The sequence below is a fragment of the Eptatretus burgeri genome, chromosome 3 (genome assembly GCF_056783735.1).
Source record: "Eptatretus burgeri isolate ZD-2024b chromosome 3, Ebu_testis_v1, whole genome shotgun sequence".
Lineage (NCBI taxonomy): Eukaryota > Metazoa > Chordata > Myxini > Myxiniformes > Myxinidae > Eptatretus > Eptatretus burgeri.
This window is the reverse complement of record NC_140963.1, coordinates 106,912,878-106,929,450: the sequence shown is the minus strand read 5'-3', so window position 1 is coordinate 106,929,450 and position 16,573 is coordinate 106,912,878. Positions and strand designations below refer to the sequence as shown.

Below are 16,573 nucleotides of genomic sequence, written 5' to 3'. Positions count from 1 at the left end.
GGAGGAGGGAGAAATACTGGTGTCTATGGTGCAGGAGTGGGAGGTGTGGTTAGTGCAATATGGTGGGTGTGGTGTCTTGCCAGAGTTAACTGTGATTGCGAATCAGTACTATGCTCTTTTGTATGTCCAAAGGGGATGAGATAGAGGGGTGGAAAGAGAGAGAGAGAGAGAGAGAGAGACAGAGAGAGACAGAGAGAGACAGAGAGAGAGAGAGAGAGAGAGAGAGAGAGAGAGAGAGAGAGAGAGAGAGAGAGAGAGAGACAGACAGACAGAGACAGAGAGAGAGAGAGACAGACAGAGACAGACAGACAGAGACAGACAGACAGAGACAGACAGACAGAGACAGACAGACAGAGAGAGACAGACAGAGACAGACAGACAGAGAGAGACAGACAGAGACAGACAGACAGAGAGAGACAGACAGAGACAGACAGACAGAGAGAGACAGACAGAGACAGACAGACAGAGACAGACAGACAGAGACAGACAGAGAGAGACAGAGAGAGACAGAGAGAGACAGAGAGAGACAGAGAGACAGAGAATGCGTGAGGCAGAAGATCCCAAGCCTAGTCGTGCATAGTTCTACGAGTTTAGCGTGTACCTTTGTGGGACGCACCGCTTGAGCGTTCCCACCTCAAGAGTCGGCACATTATGTCCTGCTTAGTTACTTTGCCGGGACTCGTGGAAACGTGTGCTCCGCACTGGTCCCAGAAGAACATCTGTCGTACACGAACCACAAGTGTAGATCCAGCGATGGGCAGACAACCAGGACCAGTGAAGAAGAGGGCAAACAGTGAGGTGAAGGAGAGGGCGAGGCAGAGAGGCGAAAAAGAGGGCGGACGGCTCCACGATCCGCCTTTCATAAGCCCTGGGAAAAGGGTGGGGTGACTACCTGAAGTGACGTGCTGTGACCCGAATCCCACTTCTCTATTGGGCCACAGTGGTCCTAGCCACGCCCTGCCAGGCTCCTGTGGCCGGAAGCGGTCTCCTTTGCACATCTGGCGCGACATAACCGACATAACCGTTTTTGGTGAGCGAGGGGTGAGCAAGGTGAGATGCGGTGGGAATTGGTGCGCAGATTTGAATGAAAGGGCACGCCATGCACGCGCTGTACAGTATCTGTTGTGATTCATTCACGGGTGGCTGCGCGGGTGCTTGTTATTCATATCCTGTGTGTTTGCTTGCTTGCTTGCTTGATTTGATTTGTACCATGGCTAAAAGGAAAGGGTTGGAATGGAAATCAGAATAGAAGATATAGAGATATAATTAGACCTTGCTCTCGAACCACGCGGCGCACTTTGTCCCGTTAACCCACTAGATATGAGGGAAAGGTCTGACTGCACGGAGACTAACAAAATAAATGCCTGGGGATCACTGTATGTTGGGTGCCATTGCCTTAGAGGCATGCGGTTTTGCAGAACTGCAGCAATATCTCGGCACCGATGGCACAGCTACGTCCATCGCCATAATGTAGGCTTGAGGCTGGACAGAGCTTTCTCTACCTTCTCAGGTGAGAAGTACACAAACTTTGGGAGACAGTGGGTGCAACGGATTAAGGTAGGGACAGAACGGGATCATGGGTTAGGTCCACAAGATTATTTAAATAAAAAGTTGGATTATTTTTGCTTCACCTGTCATTCCCACCAAAGAATATCTCCACTTTCAGGAAATTGTTGTTGGTGTCCCAGGTAAAAACAACATGTTGTTGGAGGTGTCCGATTACCCTCGCGGAAGGAGAGGGTATTGAGTATGGGTCCGTTTGAGTGTTTGTTTTTGTGTGTTTGCTTGTTTGTCTGCACAGAACTTTCGTGTTTTTCTCCGCAACCGCTTGTCGGATTGAGATGAAATTTTCACCATAGATGGGACAACTCGTGTAGAATGTTTTAACCAGAATTATGATGCCATGGGTCACATGATGTGGTAGCCATTTTGGAAAAACAGAAAAACTTTGGACCTCTGGATCTCTGAAACCGCAACAAGGGAAAAATTGAAACTTTTTCACTCCTTATGGGGAACAAAAGTGATTTTTTTCATGATGTCGCAGGTGCCTTTGTTATGACGTCATAATTTCATATGTAGAATGCTGCATCTGATCAGTATAAAAAAATTTCAGGGTCATCTCGGGATAAAATGGTTCACAGAAAAAAAAATTGATGATGTCATCAGTCACGTGATTCGGCAGCCATATTGTTTTTTTTTTAATTTAAAATCTTCAAAAATCTTCTTCTCTGAAGTGAATGAACAGATCAAGGCAAAATTTTACACGTATGACCGCCTATCTATGAGGAACAAAACATTCACACATCTGACACCTGAGGTCACATGGTTTGGCAGCCATATTGGATTTACCCAAAAACCTATGAAAATCTTCTCCAGAACGGCTGGACAGATTGAGGGGAAACTTCACAGACATGTTCCCCAAACCTTGGGTGTACAAGTTTGTTAAGACATAACTGATCGGTCACATGGTTTGGCAGCCATATTTGATTGAAGAAAAAATTAAATAATGTTTTCTCTGGAACTGCATACTCAATCAACATGAAACTTTACAATGATGATTGAGTAATGATGGAGAATGCATGTTTTGGATTTCAACTTGATCAGACACATGGTCTGGCAGCTAGAATCATTATAGCGCGGCGACGTCGCACTGTTATTAACCTCCGCCATCGAAGATGGATGGAGGTTACTGTTTTCACCCCTTTCTGTTTGTTTCTTTGTTTGTTTGTTTGTTTGTTTGTTTGTGAACAGTATTACGGAAAAACTCCTCGACAGATTTCGACGAAACTTGGTGGGGGGGGGGGTTAGGTATGGTCCAAGGATCATGCCATTAAATTTTGGACTTGGTCCCCCCCCCCCCCCAAAAAAGAAAAAATTGTTAGAGAAAAAAACAATTTTTTTTTTGCATTTCTACATGTTTTTTAAGTGATTTCCAACCCCCCCCCAAATTTTTTTTACCCACCCCCCCAAAAAAGAAAAATTTTTTTTTTGCATTTCTACATGTTTTAAGTGATTTCCAACCCCCCAAAAAAATTGTTACCTCCCCAAAAAGAATTGTTACAGAATTTTTTTTTTGCGTTTGTACATGTTTTAAGTGATTTCCAACCCCCCCAAAAAAATTGTTACCCCCCCCCCAAAAATATTTTTTGCATTTCTACATGTTTTAAGTGATTTCCAACCCCCCAAAAAACTGTTACCCCCCCCAAAAAAATTGTTAGGGAAAATTTTTTTTTGCATTTCTACATATTTTAAGTGATTTCCAGCCCCCCCCAAAAAAATTTTGAGAAAAAATATATTTTTTGCACTTTTTACATGTTTTAAGTGATTTCCAACCCCCCCCCCAAAAAAAAATTGTTAGAGAAAAAAAATTTTTTGCAACTTTTTTTTCAACAAAATTTCGATTTCTTTTTTTTTGCATTTCTACATGTTTTAAGTGATTTCCCCCCCCCCCCAAAAAAAATTTGCAAATTTTTTTCAACAAAATTTCGATTTTTTTTTTTTGCATTTCTACATGTTATAAGTGATTTCCAACAAAAAACATGCCAAAATTATAATTGCGGCTGATTTTGGAACTTCAGGTGGATATACCCACATAAAATCAATTTCTGTCTCAAGGAATCTAGTTATGATGAATGAATTGAGTATGCAAAAGTTAAAAGTAAAAGGGAAAGTTGCAAACTATAACTCTGTGAGCACTGTTGACGTCAAATTGAATGAATAGGATATCAGGTTCACTTGAGTGACCTAGCAGAATTGGCGGCGGAGGTTTTGCACTCTAACGAGTGCTCCCCCTCTAGTTATTATTGTTTTGATCTGTTCTGTTTTTTTTGAATGAAGCTCACTTGGCTGTGCCGAGATGGGTTGGAGGGTAGAGGAGTAGCAGCTGAAATATGAATCCTATCCAGGTTCCTCCTTATGACTTTATCTTTGCTTTTTGCTTGTTTGGGTTCCTTCTGATAACTCCAATGCAGGAGTGTACCCATTTGGTCTTCCATTTGATTTGAATTGTATTTTAATCCCATTCTAAATTCAATTAAATAATAATGAAAAACGTCATAGATAAGGGTCAGGTGTCAAATCAAAGCGAGACATCTTGGTATCCGGTCATCACTGCCAGCAGTTATAAAGTGGCAGTTCGAATTATGTCTCATTAATTACGGAACACGGTCAGTGCACAAACGCCACAGAAAACAAGTTCTGAAAAGGGTCTGCAATCTCTGATTGCTCTTTCTAGTTTATATCATGGTTTACTGACTATTGGGGGAGTCCATGTACCATGTATGTTCAAAGATGTTGCGAGTGAGTGCATCAAGCTTGAAATTCTGATCTAATATCTGTGGAGTGGGAAGGATGTTGTAACGCTCCTGGGTTATCAGTCCTTGGACGGCTCCATTGAGGCTCTTCCATAGGCCATAGCCATACAGGCACTGCGTTTACACTCGCAAGACATGACTGGTAGAGTGCACACAGGCTGAAGTTAGAGGATTGTGACATTTGGAATGTGTATATTGTTACGAATCTGGAAACCATTTGCACTCACACATACAGTTGACCCAAAATTTAGTTATTTCATTAAGTATATGTGGGTAGTTAGAATCTCTCCTCTATGTCTATTGGGAATTTCATGTGTGCGCTGCGAGTTTCTTTCTAGTTAGTTTTCTACATCAATCCCCTCCACTCCTTCAGTGCCATTACGCACGCGTTCGAGGCCACGGACATAGGCGGGGGTGAGATCATCTCAGAGCCAACTCTGCCCCAGCCAGATGGAATGTTCCCCCTCGTCCAATCGGGGGTGAGATCTCCTTCAGGGCTGACTCTGCCCCAGCAAGATGGAATGTCCCCTCGTCCAATGAGGGGAGGACACCGATCGCCCGACGCCCCCCGACCAATCCGGAGGCGAGTTACCTCAGAGCGGATCCCTCCAACTGCCTGGGGAAGGGATTAGAAGGGTGGCAAGCTCTATCAGCGGAGTCTGCGGTCTTTTTCGGGGTTCCTTGGTGGTCGGTGGTCGTGTTGGTGCTCGCGGTGGTGGTGATCATGGCGGAGGTGTTCCGTCGATTGTGGCAGCCAGGATCATGGGCTCGTTGGATTCCGGGTCGTGGGTTCGAGTCCCACCTTGGTGGGTTGTGTTGGAGCACTCGAGCTGGGATCCCCGTTCCCGTCCACGTACTCCAAGCTCCACAAGTGTGAGTCTGTGAAACCGCATGAGGCGGTCAGGTACCCAGCCAGACTCTGACCCTCAGCTTGCCTTCCATGATTGCAATTGTACATTTGCCTACATCTATATTCGTGGTTAAGTCTGCTCTGTGTTTCACTCCCTCTTACATTGCAAATAAATAACTGTTAAATGTTCCAGTTCGTTGTCTGTGCTTTCTTTCATTGACCCAGTATGGTTCGGGCTTGAGAATTAGGGAGGCCGATTGTGCCGTAAATTGTTATTTGGGCCGGCGGGGCTTTGGCAATTCCCGCTCGGTTACACCGGATCCGAGTCGGTAACAGTGACTCGGTTCGGCCAAAGCCGGCTGAGGGTGTGGTTTCCCCGGTAGCGAGACCGCGTGGCTACTTAGTTAATTGGAATCAGCCAAAAAGACCCTAACCACGCATTCAAAATATTGATGTCCACGGTCCATTAAGCGACCCGTCGACTTTGGAGTTATCCGGAGTGACGACCTTCAATTCCGGTGTTCGGTGGGAGACGGCCCAACTGCTCCATCTGGTGGTCGTCCTCGCCACCGAACCCGGCATCACAACAATATTACCCGGCACACGCAAAGTGAACAGCAGGTTTAAGCAATTGGTTCACTTTGTTGTCTGTCTGTCCAAAAACTTCAGTTGATGATCGAGGAACAACTTCATTTCAACTGAATGATATATTTTGAACACGAATCAGAACATGAACTCTCTGACAGTCCAAGAGGATTGAAAATAATTTCAAACAGGAAACTTAGTTATTAAGGACGTTATAAAGGGCACAAACAACTAATGTAATGTGTTTAAATAAGGTGGTGTAAAAGGCGTTGCATAAACGGCGGTAAACCTTTTTAGTAAAAGTTTTTTTTTTCCTGCAATCTTTAAAATCTTCATTTTATTTCAATTAAATTCTCTTCTTAAACACCGCAGAACACAAACGGTCTTCTCGGCACTTTTCATAAACCCTTTCAGTTTAGCAGTTCTTGGACAAAATATTGTGGCATTTTACATCATCTCGACCAATCAAATTTGCCATTCACAGGGCTTGCTCACATCCTTTTTTTCTCAACACTGTGTGGGGTAAGGTGTTCTATTAACTCGAGTTGAAATTAGGGACCGAACAAGTCCAAATAATTGGTAAGTCCGAATTACGAGATACTAAACGTTCTCGATTGTGGAGCTCGTGATGCGATCGTTTCTTGTGGATGAATGCAACAAACATGGAGGCGCGCATTGCATTATGGGATAGCCTTGAAAATCCTCCACAGGTCATAAAAGTTGCAAATGTACATAATTATTTATTCGTCGTAATTAACCACAAGTTCCGTCACCAAAATATCCAGTAAAACACTTCTACGGGTTAATATTTTATTGGCGATTTATTCGATACGCGACTGATTTTTCGTGAATGAACTACCTGTAAAACCACCGTTGCTTCACCGCTAAATCGCGGATTTTGATCGGTGAAACGAGAAAACAAATAATTCAACAAGGAGAAGCGCGAAATAAATTAATGATGGTTAAGATTACGTTTTAACGCACTGCACGTGTTCATTTGGTTATGAACAAGATCAATGCAGCAGGTTTTTGTGTCAGGATTTCAAATTCCAAGGACATTATTAGGAAGTAAAATTATAGACATTCAGGTATCGGGAAGTAAAACGTCGATAAAAAATAATATAAAATATCGAGAAGGTCGATCCCAGCGGCACTTTTATAAGCTTCACGAAAACATGTCTCCACGAGCTTATCTATTATTTTGAAAACGTCGTAATACTCAATAAAGTCGAAATATTTGGGATTTAACTCCACAGAAGAGCCCAGTTATTTAATTGTAAAAAGAAGAAGTAGAAGAGTGATTGGAAGAAGAAGAAGCTGAGAGGAGGAAGAAGAAGCAGAGAGGCGTTGTAAGAAGAAGAAGAGGATGAGTGATTGGAAGAAGCAGAAGAGAAGAAGAAGAAGAGTGAGAGGAAGAAGAAGAAGAAGAAGAGTGAGAAGAAGAAGAGGAGTGAGAGGAAGAAGAAGCAGAAGAGAAGAACAAGAAGAAAAAGAAGAGGTAATTCATCGTGAGGAAGGTTTAAATGGTTTGGGATCCCCACTTCCTGTTAGGTATTCATCTGTGCAGTTCGCGATTTATCAATGCAAAAGGTGTGTGTCTGTGTGTCTGTGTGTCTGTGTGTCTGTGTGTACGTATGTCTGTGTGTACGTATGTCTGTGTGTGTGTCTACGTGTGTGTGTACGTGTGTCTGTATGTATACGTGTGTGTGTCGTGTGTGTCTACGTGTGTACGTGTGTACGTGTGTCTGTGTGTACGTGTGTATGTGTGTGTCTGTGTGTACGTGTGTGCGTGCGTGTGTGTGTGTGTGTGTGTGTGTGTGTGTGTGTGTGTGTGTGTGTGTGTGTACGTACGTACGTGTGTACGTGTGTCTGTATGTATACGTGTGTGTGTCGTGTGTGTCTACGTGTGTCTGTGTGTACGTGTGTCTGTGTACGTGTGTGTGTCGTGTGTGTGTCTACGTGTGTACGTGTGTGTATGTGTACGTGTGTGTCTACGTGTGTACTTCTGTATGTGTACGTGTATGTCGTATGTCGTGTGTCGTCTGTGTGTGTGTATATGTGTGTGTGTTTCGTGTGTCTGTGTCGTGTGTGTGTGTGTATGTGTGTACATGTGTACGTGTGTGTATGTGTGTCTGTGTGTGTATGTGTGTACATGTGTACGTGTGTGTATGTGTGTCTGTGTCGTGTGTGTGTGTGTATGTGTGTCTGTGTCGTGTGTGTGTGTATGTGTGTACGTGTGTCTGTATGTGTACGTGTATGTCGTGTGTCGTCTGTCGTCTGTGTGTGTGTATACGTGTGTGTGTGTATGTGTACGTGTGTGTATGTGTACGTGTACGTGTATGTCGTGTGTCATGTGTGTGTGTGTCTGTGTGTGTGTGTGTACGTGTGTTTCGTGTGTGTACGTGTGTTTTGTGTGTCGTCTGTCGTCTGTGTGTGTGTTTCGTGTGTGTGTCTGTGTGTGTACGTGTCTGTATGTGTACGTGTGTGTATGTGTACGTGTACGTGTATGTCGTGTGTCATCTGTGTGTGTGTGTGTGTGTGTGTGTGTGTGTGTGTGTGTGTGTGTGTGTGTGTGTGTGTGTGTGTGTGTGTGTGTGTGTGTGTGTGTGTGTGTGTGTGTGTGTGTGTGACACCGACATAATCAGTCACCGTTATCACGTCTTGTACAGGGAAACCAGTGCAAGCAAAATCAGATAGACAACGAGATACAGTCATCGGGATTGCCACGAGGGGGTGGTGGGTTTCTGGAAAAGACCAAGGTCTTATAAACCAGAGGCAGGTATGCTGGACACGTCATGGCGAGCTGTGCTCCACCCAAGCTTTGCAATTTTGTGCTGACTGAGCGCCTGGGTAGTGGCACATACGCTACCGTGTACAAGGGCTACAGCAAGGTAAGGCAGCCCCTGTATTCACTGTCATTTGTAGTTGATGACAGATGTTCCTGTGTTGGTATTTTGTGTAGAGAGGTAGTTTTGTCATGGAAGCTGTTGAACGATAACTTGTACAGTATTTTGTTTACAATGTACTTTGACATTAAATTTTCATTGTGACTTGTCTTGCCACCTTTCGTGACCTTTCATTGATCCTGGTTCCCTGATTACCTTCATCATTGACGTCACGACGCACATTCTTTCCTTTTAGCCGAGTCTCCCATCATTATGTTTGTGCAATTCAGGTTGTTACCTCCGCCACTGAAGGTGGACGGAGCTTATGATTTCACCTCTTGTCTGTCTGTCTGTCTGTCTGTCTGTGAGCAGGATATCTGAAATGGTTGTGGATTTATTCAGGCAAAACTTGGTGGACAAGTTGGGTGTGTGACAAGGACGAATTGATTTGAATTTGGCGAAGATCTGGCTCAGGATCCGATAATTTTTTTAAAGTGATTCTTCACCATTGAGAGGGATGGGGCCAAACGCGATATTGTTGTGGCGCCAGGTATCGGTGGCGAGCACGACCGCTAAGGGGAGCAGTAGAGTTGGCTCCACCGGAATTTAGGTCGTGACCCACGGATAAGTCCGAAAGGCACGGGTCCCTTACAGGACCATGAATCGCCAATAAGTCGACCGTGTGGAGTCGGGTTAATTGCCAAACGTCAATATACCTAAGTACCCATGCGGCAAAGCTACCGGGGAATTCACACCCTCGGCAGACATCGAGCGGACCGAGCCGTTACCATGCCCGAACCGTGTGTAACCCGAGTGGATGGTTACCGAGGCCTGTCAGTCCAAATGAACAATTACGGCAACAACGGCCTTCCTAATCCCCAATACCCACCGAGGCAAACCAATGGCAGAAATGACAAAGAACGAGCTGATACATTCAACAAGAGATGAATTTATTTACAATAATCGGGGGACGAGGGGAGCACGTAAGGGCAGAGTTATCCGAATAAAGAATGGAATCAAATGTACAAGCAATTCCTTAAACAATTCTACTTAGAGACAGGGCCCACGGACACACACACACACACACACACACCCCAGAAAGAGATGGACCTCGAGGTCTTTATTGCCCCTTCAGCTCGGGAGGGAAGATGAGCTGAGGGAAGAGAACGTGGCTGGCTACCTGGCCGCGTTCGCGCGTCAGGATGACGACACCTTCCCGGAGCACCAGGTGCCAAAGAACGGACCAGGGCAGCCGAACCCAGAGGAGGCGAGACGAGGTGATCTCCCGTGATGAGATGGTCGACCGCTTGTTGTAATGCGCCAGACGAGACGCCTCTGATGTGCGGGATGCAGTCAGCCGCAGACCCAGACAGAAGAGCACTCGAGCAGAAGGGAAGCAATCATCAATCAAACCCGTCGTTTTTGGGGCTGGCCCCACTCCCCCGTCGCCTGCTCCCATTGGGTCCACGTCGTGCCGCGGCTCTGCCTTCTTGAGAAGGACCGCCCCGGCTTTGGTCCGCGCGTCGCCCATTGGGTGGAAAATGATGCATACCCTTATTTGGCACGAAGCCACAATGAAGTGCTCCGTGCCCATATTTGGGCCAAGCCAGAGCGAAATGCTTCGTGACCATATTTGGTGCGAAATCCACACCACCTGGGGCATGGAATTACGCACACGCCCGCGAGCGTGCGAAGAGCGCGGACAATGCTGTGAACAGAGGGTTGTTGTTGGGGTAAAAATCCTATCTATAAAATAACTTCGCAGCGCACGTACACTTAATTGCCATTAGACATAAGGGAAAGGGAGCTATCTCTCCACATTTACTGAACGAAATAACTGAGCTACGGGGACCTGAATGTTGAGTGCTCATGGCTGCCAGATTCGTAATAATGTATCACATGATGCATCAAAAGGTTGTGGATTTATTCGGACAAAACTTTGTGGACATGTTGGGTGTGTTAGAAGTATTAATTGATTCGATTTTTGGTTAAGATCCAGATCCGGCCTATCATTGGAATAAAAAAAAACACCGAGCTGTTCAGCCTGGTGGAGGTATGTGCTTTACTGAGTGCCGTTCTAGTTTTACCATGTTAACATTTCTGTATTTCTGCATTATTAATTTTCATATTCTATTTTTGAAATGTGATGTTGGTATGAGTAGTTTTGTTCGTGTGTTTTGCGTATCTGCAGTCAGCCATCAGGGAGGTCGTGGCAGTAAAATGCATTGCCAAGAAATCTTTGAACCGAGCAGCTACTGAAAACCTCCTCGTTGAAATTGAGATTTTGAAAGGCATCAAGCATCCGCACATTGTAGAACTGAAAGATTTTCAGGTTGGTTGAGATGCTTCTTGATATTTGTAACATGTAAATTATCCAGAAATAAGTGTTGACGGTGGTTGCAGTGGGGCAACAGTTGGACACAATAAGCAAGGGAATCAATGCACAGAAGAAGTTGAGGGGAGGAAATCCAGAAATATGCAGGTAAGAGGGTTGGGTTAGGTAGGGTTAATAGGGGTAGAAAAAATTGTTTGGGGGGGGGAGGGGGTGGGAGATGCAGGATGACATGAGATGCCACAGCACCACCTGCTTGAAACCCGAGAAGGAAAAGTATGAAAGAACAGCTTCAGGAGGGAAGATTCTCTTCCATGAGCCTTGATTTTCTTGTATGAAATTAGTGCGTGCCCGTACGTGCGTGGCCGTTCGTGCCAAAAAAAAAAAAAATTTTAAAACCACGTGCCAGAAACAACAAACACACAGGGCATTCCTTCGCTCTCGTGTGCCCATACGTGCATGGCCATACGTGCAAAAAAAGACTTTCAAACAACCACACAGGCCGTTCCTTCGCTCTCGTAAATGACGACTGGATTGGAGCATTGTGTTTATCTATAAATGCACATAAGAAATCGAGAAATCATTAGAATACAGCAAGTCATCACTATCCGGAAGTCCGTACGTTGTAACCCGTAATGGGGAACGTGGCTGAGGATCTCTTCCCCAACAGCCACGCCTACGCAGCAACGTGTCCTGTCATTGGTTTGGTAAATAAATGGCCATAACTTGGGAACCACTTGTCCGCTTAATATCAAACCCTGAAAAGGCACATACTCAGGTCCCCAGCAATATACCTGGCAAGTTTCAATTAGATCGGACCAGCGGTTGTCGAGAAACAGCGGACACAGACACACAGGGATTGCTGGAATTGTAGATAGATAAATAATCAAACTGTTTTGTATGATGAAGAAGATTTCACTAATTTCAACTCCTTGTTCATTTAACTAATTTAAGTGTCATTCTTGCCAGTGGGACAATGAGAACATTTACCTTATCATGGAGTTCTGCGCTGGGGGCGATCTCTCTCACTTCATCCGAAGCAGGCGTAGGCTTCCAGAACAACTCATCCGTCGTTTTTTGCAGCAGCTCTGTAAGCATTTGCTTCATTTGTTTAGAAACTATTTTACAAAGATAGGTCGGTTGTACTGTCTATTGTATTTGGTGGTTTCATGATATTGAGCCAATGCAGATGTTTTGTGAGTTGAGAAAAAGTATTTGAGGTGATTGTGCTGCTTGATTGCACAGCATCGGCCCTCAAGCTCCTGTATGAGCAGAAGATTGCGCACCTGGATCTCAAGCCGCAGAACCTGCTGCTGACCTCGTCTACCAATCCACAGCTTAAAGTTGCAGGTTTCTGTGCACAAAGCAAAGTATTTACCTTCTAGCTTGGTAGTATGCGATATTTACCTCGTGTTGACCAGGTGTGTGGTCTTGTTCCTAGAGCGTATTTGTTTTGTACAGGAAGTGTTTACGCTATTCTAAGTCGACACAAGCCGTCTCCATTTAGGAGTTGTTCACTTTTTTATCACAATAAATAGAAAAATGTCTTCTTTTATTTTTTTCCACCTTTGCAAGATTGTTCTCATTCTACTTTTGGTTTAATGATCCTTTAAAGTTTCTGGTGAACGCTAGATGAAAGCCACGATGTTTGTAATTATTCCTCTGATGCACAGTACATACCATGTTGTGTCCATGTACAATATGATCTGCAGATTTTGGCTTTGCACAGTATATGCAGCATGAAGACGGCCATAGCTTGCGTGGCTCTCCATTGTATATGGCTCCGGAGATGGTGTGCAGTCGACATTATGATGCTAAGGCAGACCTGTGGTCCGTTGGTGTCATCCTTTATGGTAGGTCTTGTGTTGTGACGTATTTGTGCAGTGAATGTAAATTCTGAGTAGTAAACTCAGAAAATATATATATATATATATATATATATATATATATATATATATATATATATATATATATATATATATATATATATATATATATATATACATACATATAAATCAGCCTGGTGTTGGCGCAGTGGTTAGGGCAGCGGCTTGGGATCCAAAAGGTCCTGAGTTCAAGCCCCGTTGGGCCACTGAATTAATACACCAGGGGGTTGACTCAGCCTGTCATCCTTCCGAGGTCGGCAAAGTGAGTAGCAGTGTACTGGGCCGGTGTATACCCCGGTTAAACTAGGTGTACCATATCCCTGTGTCGTAAGAGGCGACCAGGGTTGCGTCAGGAATGGCATCCGGCGTAAAACATGTGCCAAATCACTATGCGGATCATACAGATGATCCGCTGTGGCGACCCTTAACGGGAGCAGCCGAAAGAAGAAGAAGAAGATATACATACATATAAATATTTTATTAATTCCAGATCAACAGATAGAATAGCAGTCATGTTGGATGTAGCCTGATTGTCTTGCACTGGTTAGGTCAGTTATGAGTAAAATAGTGGAATCGGTTTTCTGAGGAGGTAGTTTAACCATTGATGTAAATTGGAAACAGGGTGAGTGCCAAGACCTGACCCGGGGGAACACCATCTTCAAGAGAAAGTGTGAAGGTTTCAATTGAGAGTATCACGTTGGCCTTGTGCATGGAGGAAGTTTATCAGCTAGCTCTGATAGTAGTGGACTTTGGATCTTGAATTCCGAGATGTCGTTTCGAAAAGTGTCATGTCAAAGGCATAGGTGTATATAAAGATGTCCTTGGTTTCCTCTTTCTTTTTTCGTAATAATAGACTTTGTAAAATTTCCATCTCGTACTTGGCAATGAGCAACATGTCAAGTGTTGTGGTCAGGGTAGAGACAAAACTTAGAAGACAAAAATACAGAGTCCACAAGGGCTGTGTCTACACATACGAATGGTGAAAGGGGACCCCTTTGGACACAGAAGATCATTCTTTTCATCTCCCGCTCTCTTAATCTCTCTCACTCGTCGTCTCCCACTCTGCTTCATCATTGGTCAAGGAGGACTGCTCTATGGAGATGTGGATGTCGCCTCACAATCCCTCGTCTCCACTGCATCGACAATTCCTGTTCCTGTGCTGCACCATCATCCTGCACACCATTCATCGTGCCATGGGGAAGTCCTCGCCTGCTTACCCCATTGTTGTTTCTTCGAGAGTGTTAACTTATTTGGTGATTAATAAAATTTCTTTCAAAAATCACATTATAAAGTGCATTTTCAAGAATGCCTTCGGTGGGCCGTGAAGAGTCCTGGTGCCCTCAGGTGGGAGTATCCGCTCGTTTGATTAAAGAGAGGAAATGCCAGTTTGTTAGACCAGTATTTGGCGGCCTTTACACCAAATATGTCAAGATTAGTCTGCAAGAACATTTTCATTTTGGATGCTTAGAAAGCTCACTATGGAAAATTTATTGACTCTGTTGGATTATTAATGCTGGGGAATTGATTCTCTCTTTGCCATGATTATAGTGATTTTTTTTTTTAGATTTTTTTTTTTTTTACCTACCTTTCATTGGCTATTCCTGAGTCAGTTTAAAGTGATTGTTTTTCATTATGGGTGTTGCCTTACAGAGGCCCTTTTTGGGCAACCACCTTTTGCTTCAAAGTCATTCACTGAGCTGGAGGAGAAAATACTGAGCAAAGACCCAATAAAAGTAAGTTAAAAAAAAAAATGTTCAGGCTCATTTACATCTTGCATCCAAAAATTGTGCAATATTTACTCCTCATGCTTGACTCTTCCCACCCCTTTTATTGTTGGCGTCTCTCAATCACAAATGTTCATATTGGTTGGCAGGATGGCATAGAAGTATGCGCACTTGCCTCTGAGCCGTCTCGCCTCGGTTTGAATCTCATCCCAGCTATAAACTGTCATCCTGGTGTTTAGCATGCAGGGGTGAGGCATCATTGGTGGTGTCTTGTCTGTGGATGTTAAAGATCCCAAGGTGTCATTCGCGAAGCTTGGCGATCTATTGCCAACACCTTGAACAAATTTGAAATTCCTGCTCTAACCTTAAGGGGGCATGGCGTAAGTGGCACAGCCTCACCTCCTGATGATGCAACCATCAGCTATGTGCTGCATAACGGAAGGAAAGGGAGGTGGGGGGGGGGTGTATAAATACACCATCAGTCTTGTATTTTTACCAACCGAACGATTAAAACAATGTTTTCACATCAAAGAAGTGAGAGAGGAACAGCCTTGCATCAATACATGCTGGTATCCCCATTGATGGTTCTCATAATATACTGTCAGCAGACTGTAAATAGACCAGTGGATATGATATGAAAAGTTTTACAGAATATCTGGCGAAATGAGTGATTGTGATTTGTTTTTTAATCATGCTGCAGTTGTGTGTGCTTCATTGTTATTCTTTATTTTTATAACGGGGTGAATTTGTTCCATCGCTCTGTCCTTAGAGATTAAGACAATTAGTAAGAATTCATCTTTACAGATGCCTCCAGGAGTGCAACCATCTCCCGAGTGCTGTGACCTGTTATATCAACTGCTGCAGCGCAGACCTCAGGACCGTGTCTGCTTCCCAGAGTTTTTTCAACACGCATTCATAGACCTGGAACATATGCCCTCATCGCAAAGCCTCAAAACAGCAGTAAAGATGCTCGATTCTATGACATATTTCTATGTGGTTGAATTTGTTTGTTCATTTGCAGAAGAGCTTTAAAAAAAATCTTTTTATATATATATATATATATATATATATATATATATATATATATATATATATATATATATATATATATATATATATATATATATATACACATATAGATATATATATATATATATATATATATATATATACACATATACATACAGTGGGGAGAACAAGTATTTGATACACTGCCGATTTTGCAGGTTTTCCCACTTACAAAGCACGTAGAGGTCTGTAATTTTTATCAGAGGTACACTTCAACTGTGAAAGACGGAATCTAAAACAAAAATCCTGAAAATCACATTGTATGATTTTTTAAATAATTAATTTGCATTTTATTGCATGAAATAAGTATTTGATACATCAGAAAAGCAGAACTTAATATTTGGTACAGAAACCTTTGTTTGCAATTACAGAGATCAGACGTTTCCTGTAGTTCTTAACCATGTTTGCACAGACTGCAGCAGGGATTTTGGCCCACTCCTCCATACAGATCTTCTCCAGATCCTTCAGGTTTCGGGGCTCTCGCTGGGCAACACAGACTTTCAGCTCCCTCCAAAGATTTTCTATTGGGTTCAGGTCTGGAGACTGGCTTGGCCACTCCGGGACCTTGAGATGCTTCTTACGGAGCCACTCCTTAGTTGCCCTGGCTGTGTGTTTCGGGTTGTTGTCATGCGGGAAGACCCAGCCACGCCCCATCTTCAAAGCTCTTGTTGAGGGAAGGAGGTTGTTCGCCAAGATCTCGTGATACATGGCCCCATCCATCCTCCCCTCAATACGGTGCAGTCGTCCTGTCCCCTTTGCAGAAAAGCATCCCCAAAGAATGACGTTTCCACCTCCATGCTTCACGGTTGGGATGGTGTTCTTGGGGTTGTACTCATCCTTCTTCTTCCTCCAAACACGGCGAGTGGAGTTTAAACCAAAAAGCTCTATTTTGGTCTCATCAGACCACATGACCTTCTCCCATTCCTCTTC

At 43.8% G+C, this 16,573-nt stretch overlaps 1 protein-coding gene across 8 annotated transcripts in view; it reads left to right on the top strand.

Moving 5' to 3' along the window:
* The first annotated feature begins 7,083 nt into the window (after positions 1-7,083).
* Positions 7,084-16,573, top strand: part of ULK3 (unc-51 like kinase 3) — a 109,852-nt gene continuing 100,362 nt past the window's right edge. For 4 of the 8 annotated variants that reach the window (XR_015056461.1, XR_015056460.1, XR_015056459.1 and 1 more), the window contains exons 1-8: positions 7,085-7,246; positions 8,418-8,639; positions 10,825-10,965; positions 11,935-12,055; positions 12,211-12,315; positions 12,678-12,818; positions 14,502-14,584; positions 15,380-15,535. Coding sequence is in view for 5 of the 8 variants with exons in the window: in XM_085874850.1 (XP_085730976.1) it covers positions 8,544-8,639; positions 10,825-10,965; positions 11,935-12,055; positions 12,211-12,315; positions 12,678-12,818; positions 14,502-14,584; positions 15,380-15,535 (843 nt within the window). In the remaining 3 variants the exon portion in view is untranslated. Of the gene's footprint in view, positions 7,339-8,417; positions 8,640-10,824; positions 10,966-11,934; positions 12,056-12,210; positions 12,316-12,677; positions 12,819-14,501; positions 14,585-15,379; positions 15,536-16,573 lie in introns of all 8 variants that reach the window. The other 4 variants (XM_085874853.1, XM_085874851.1, XM_085874852.1 and 1 more) reach the window with 4 other exon arrangements.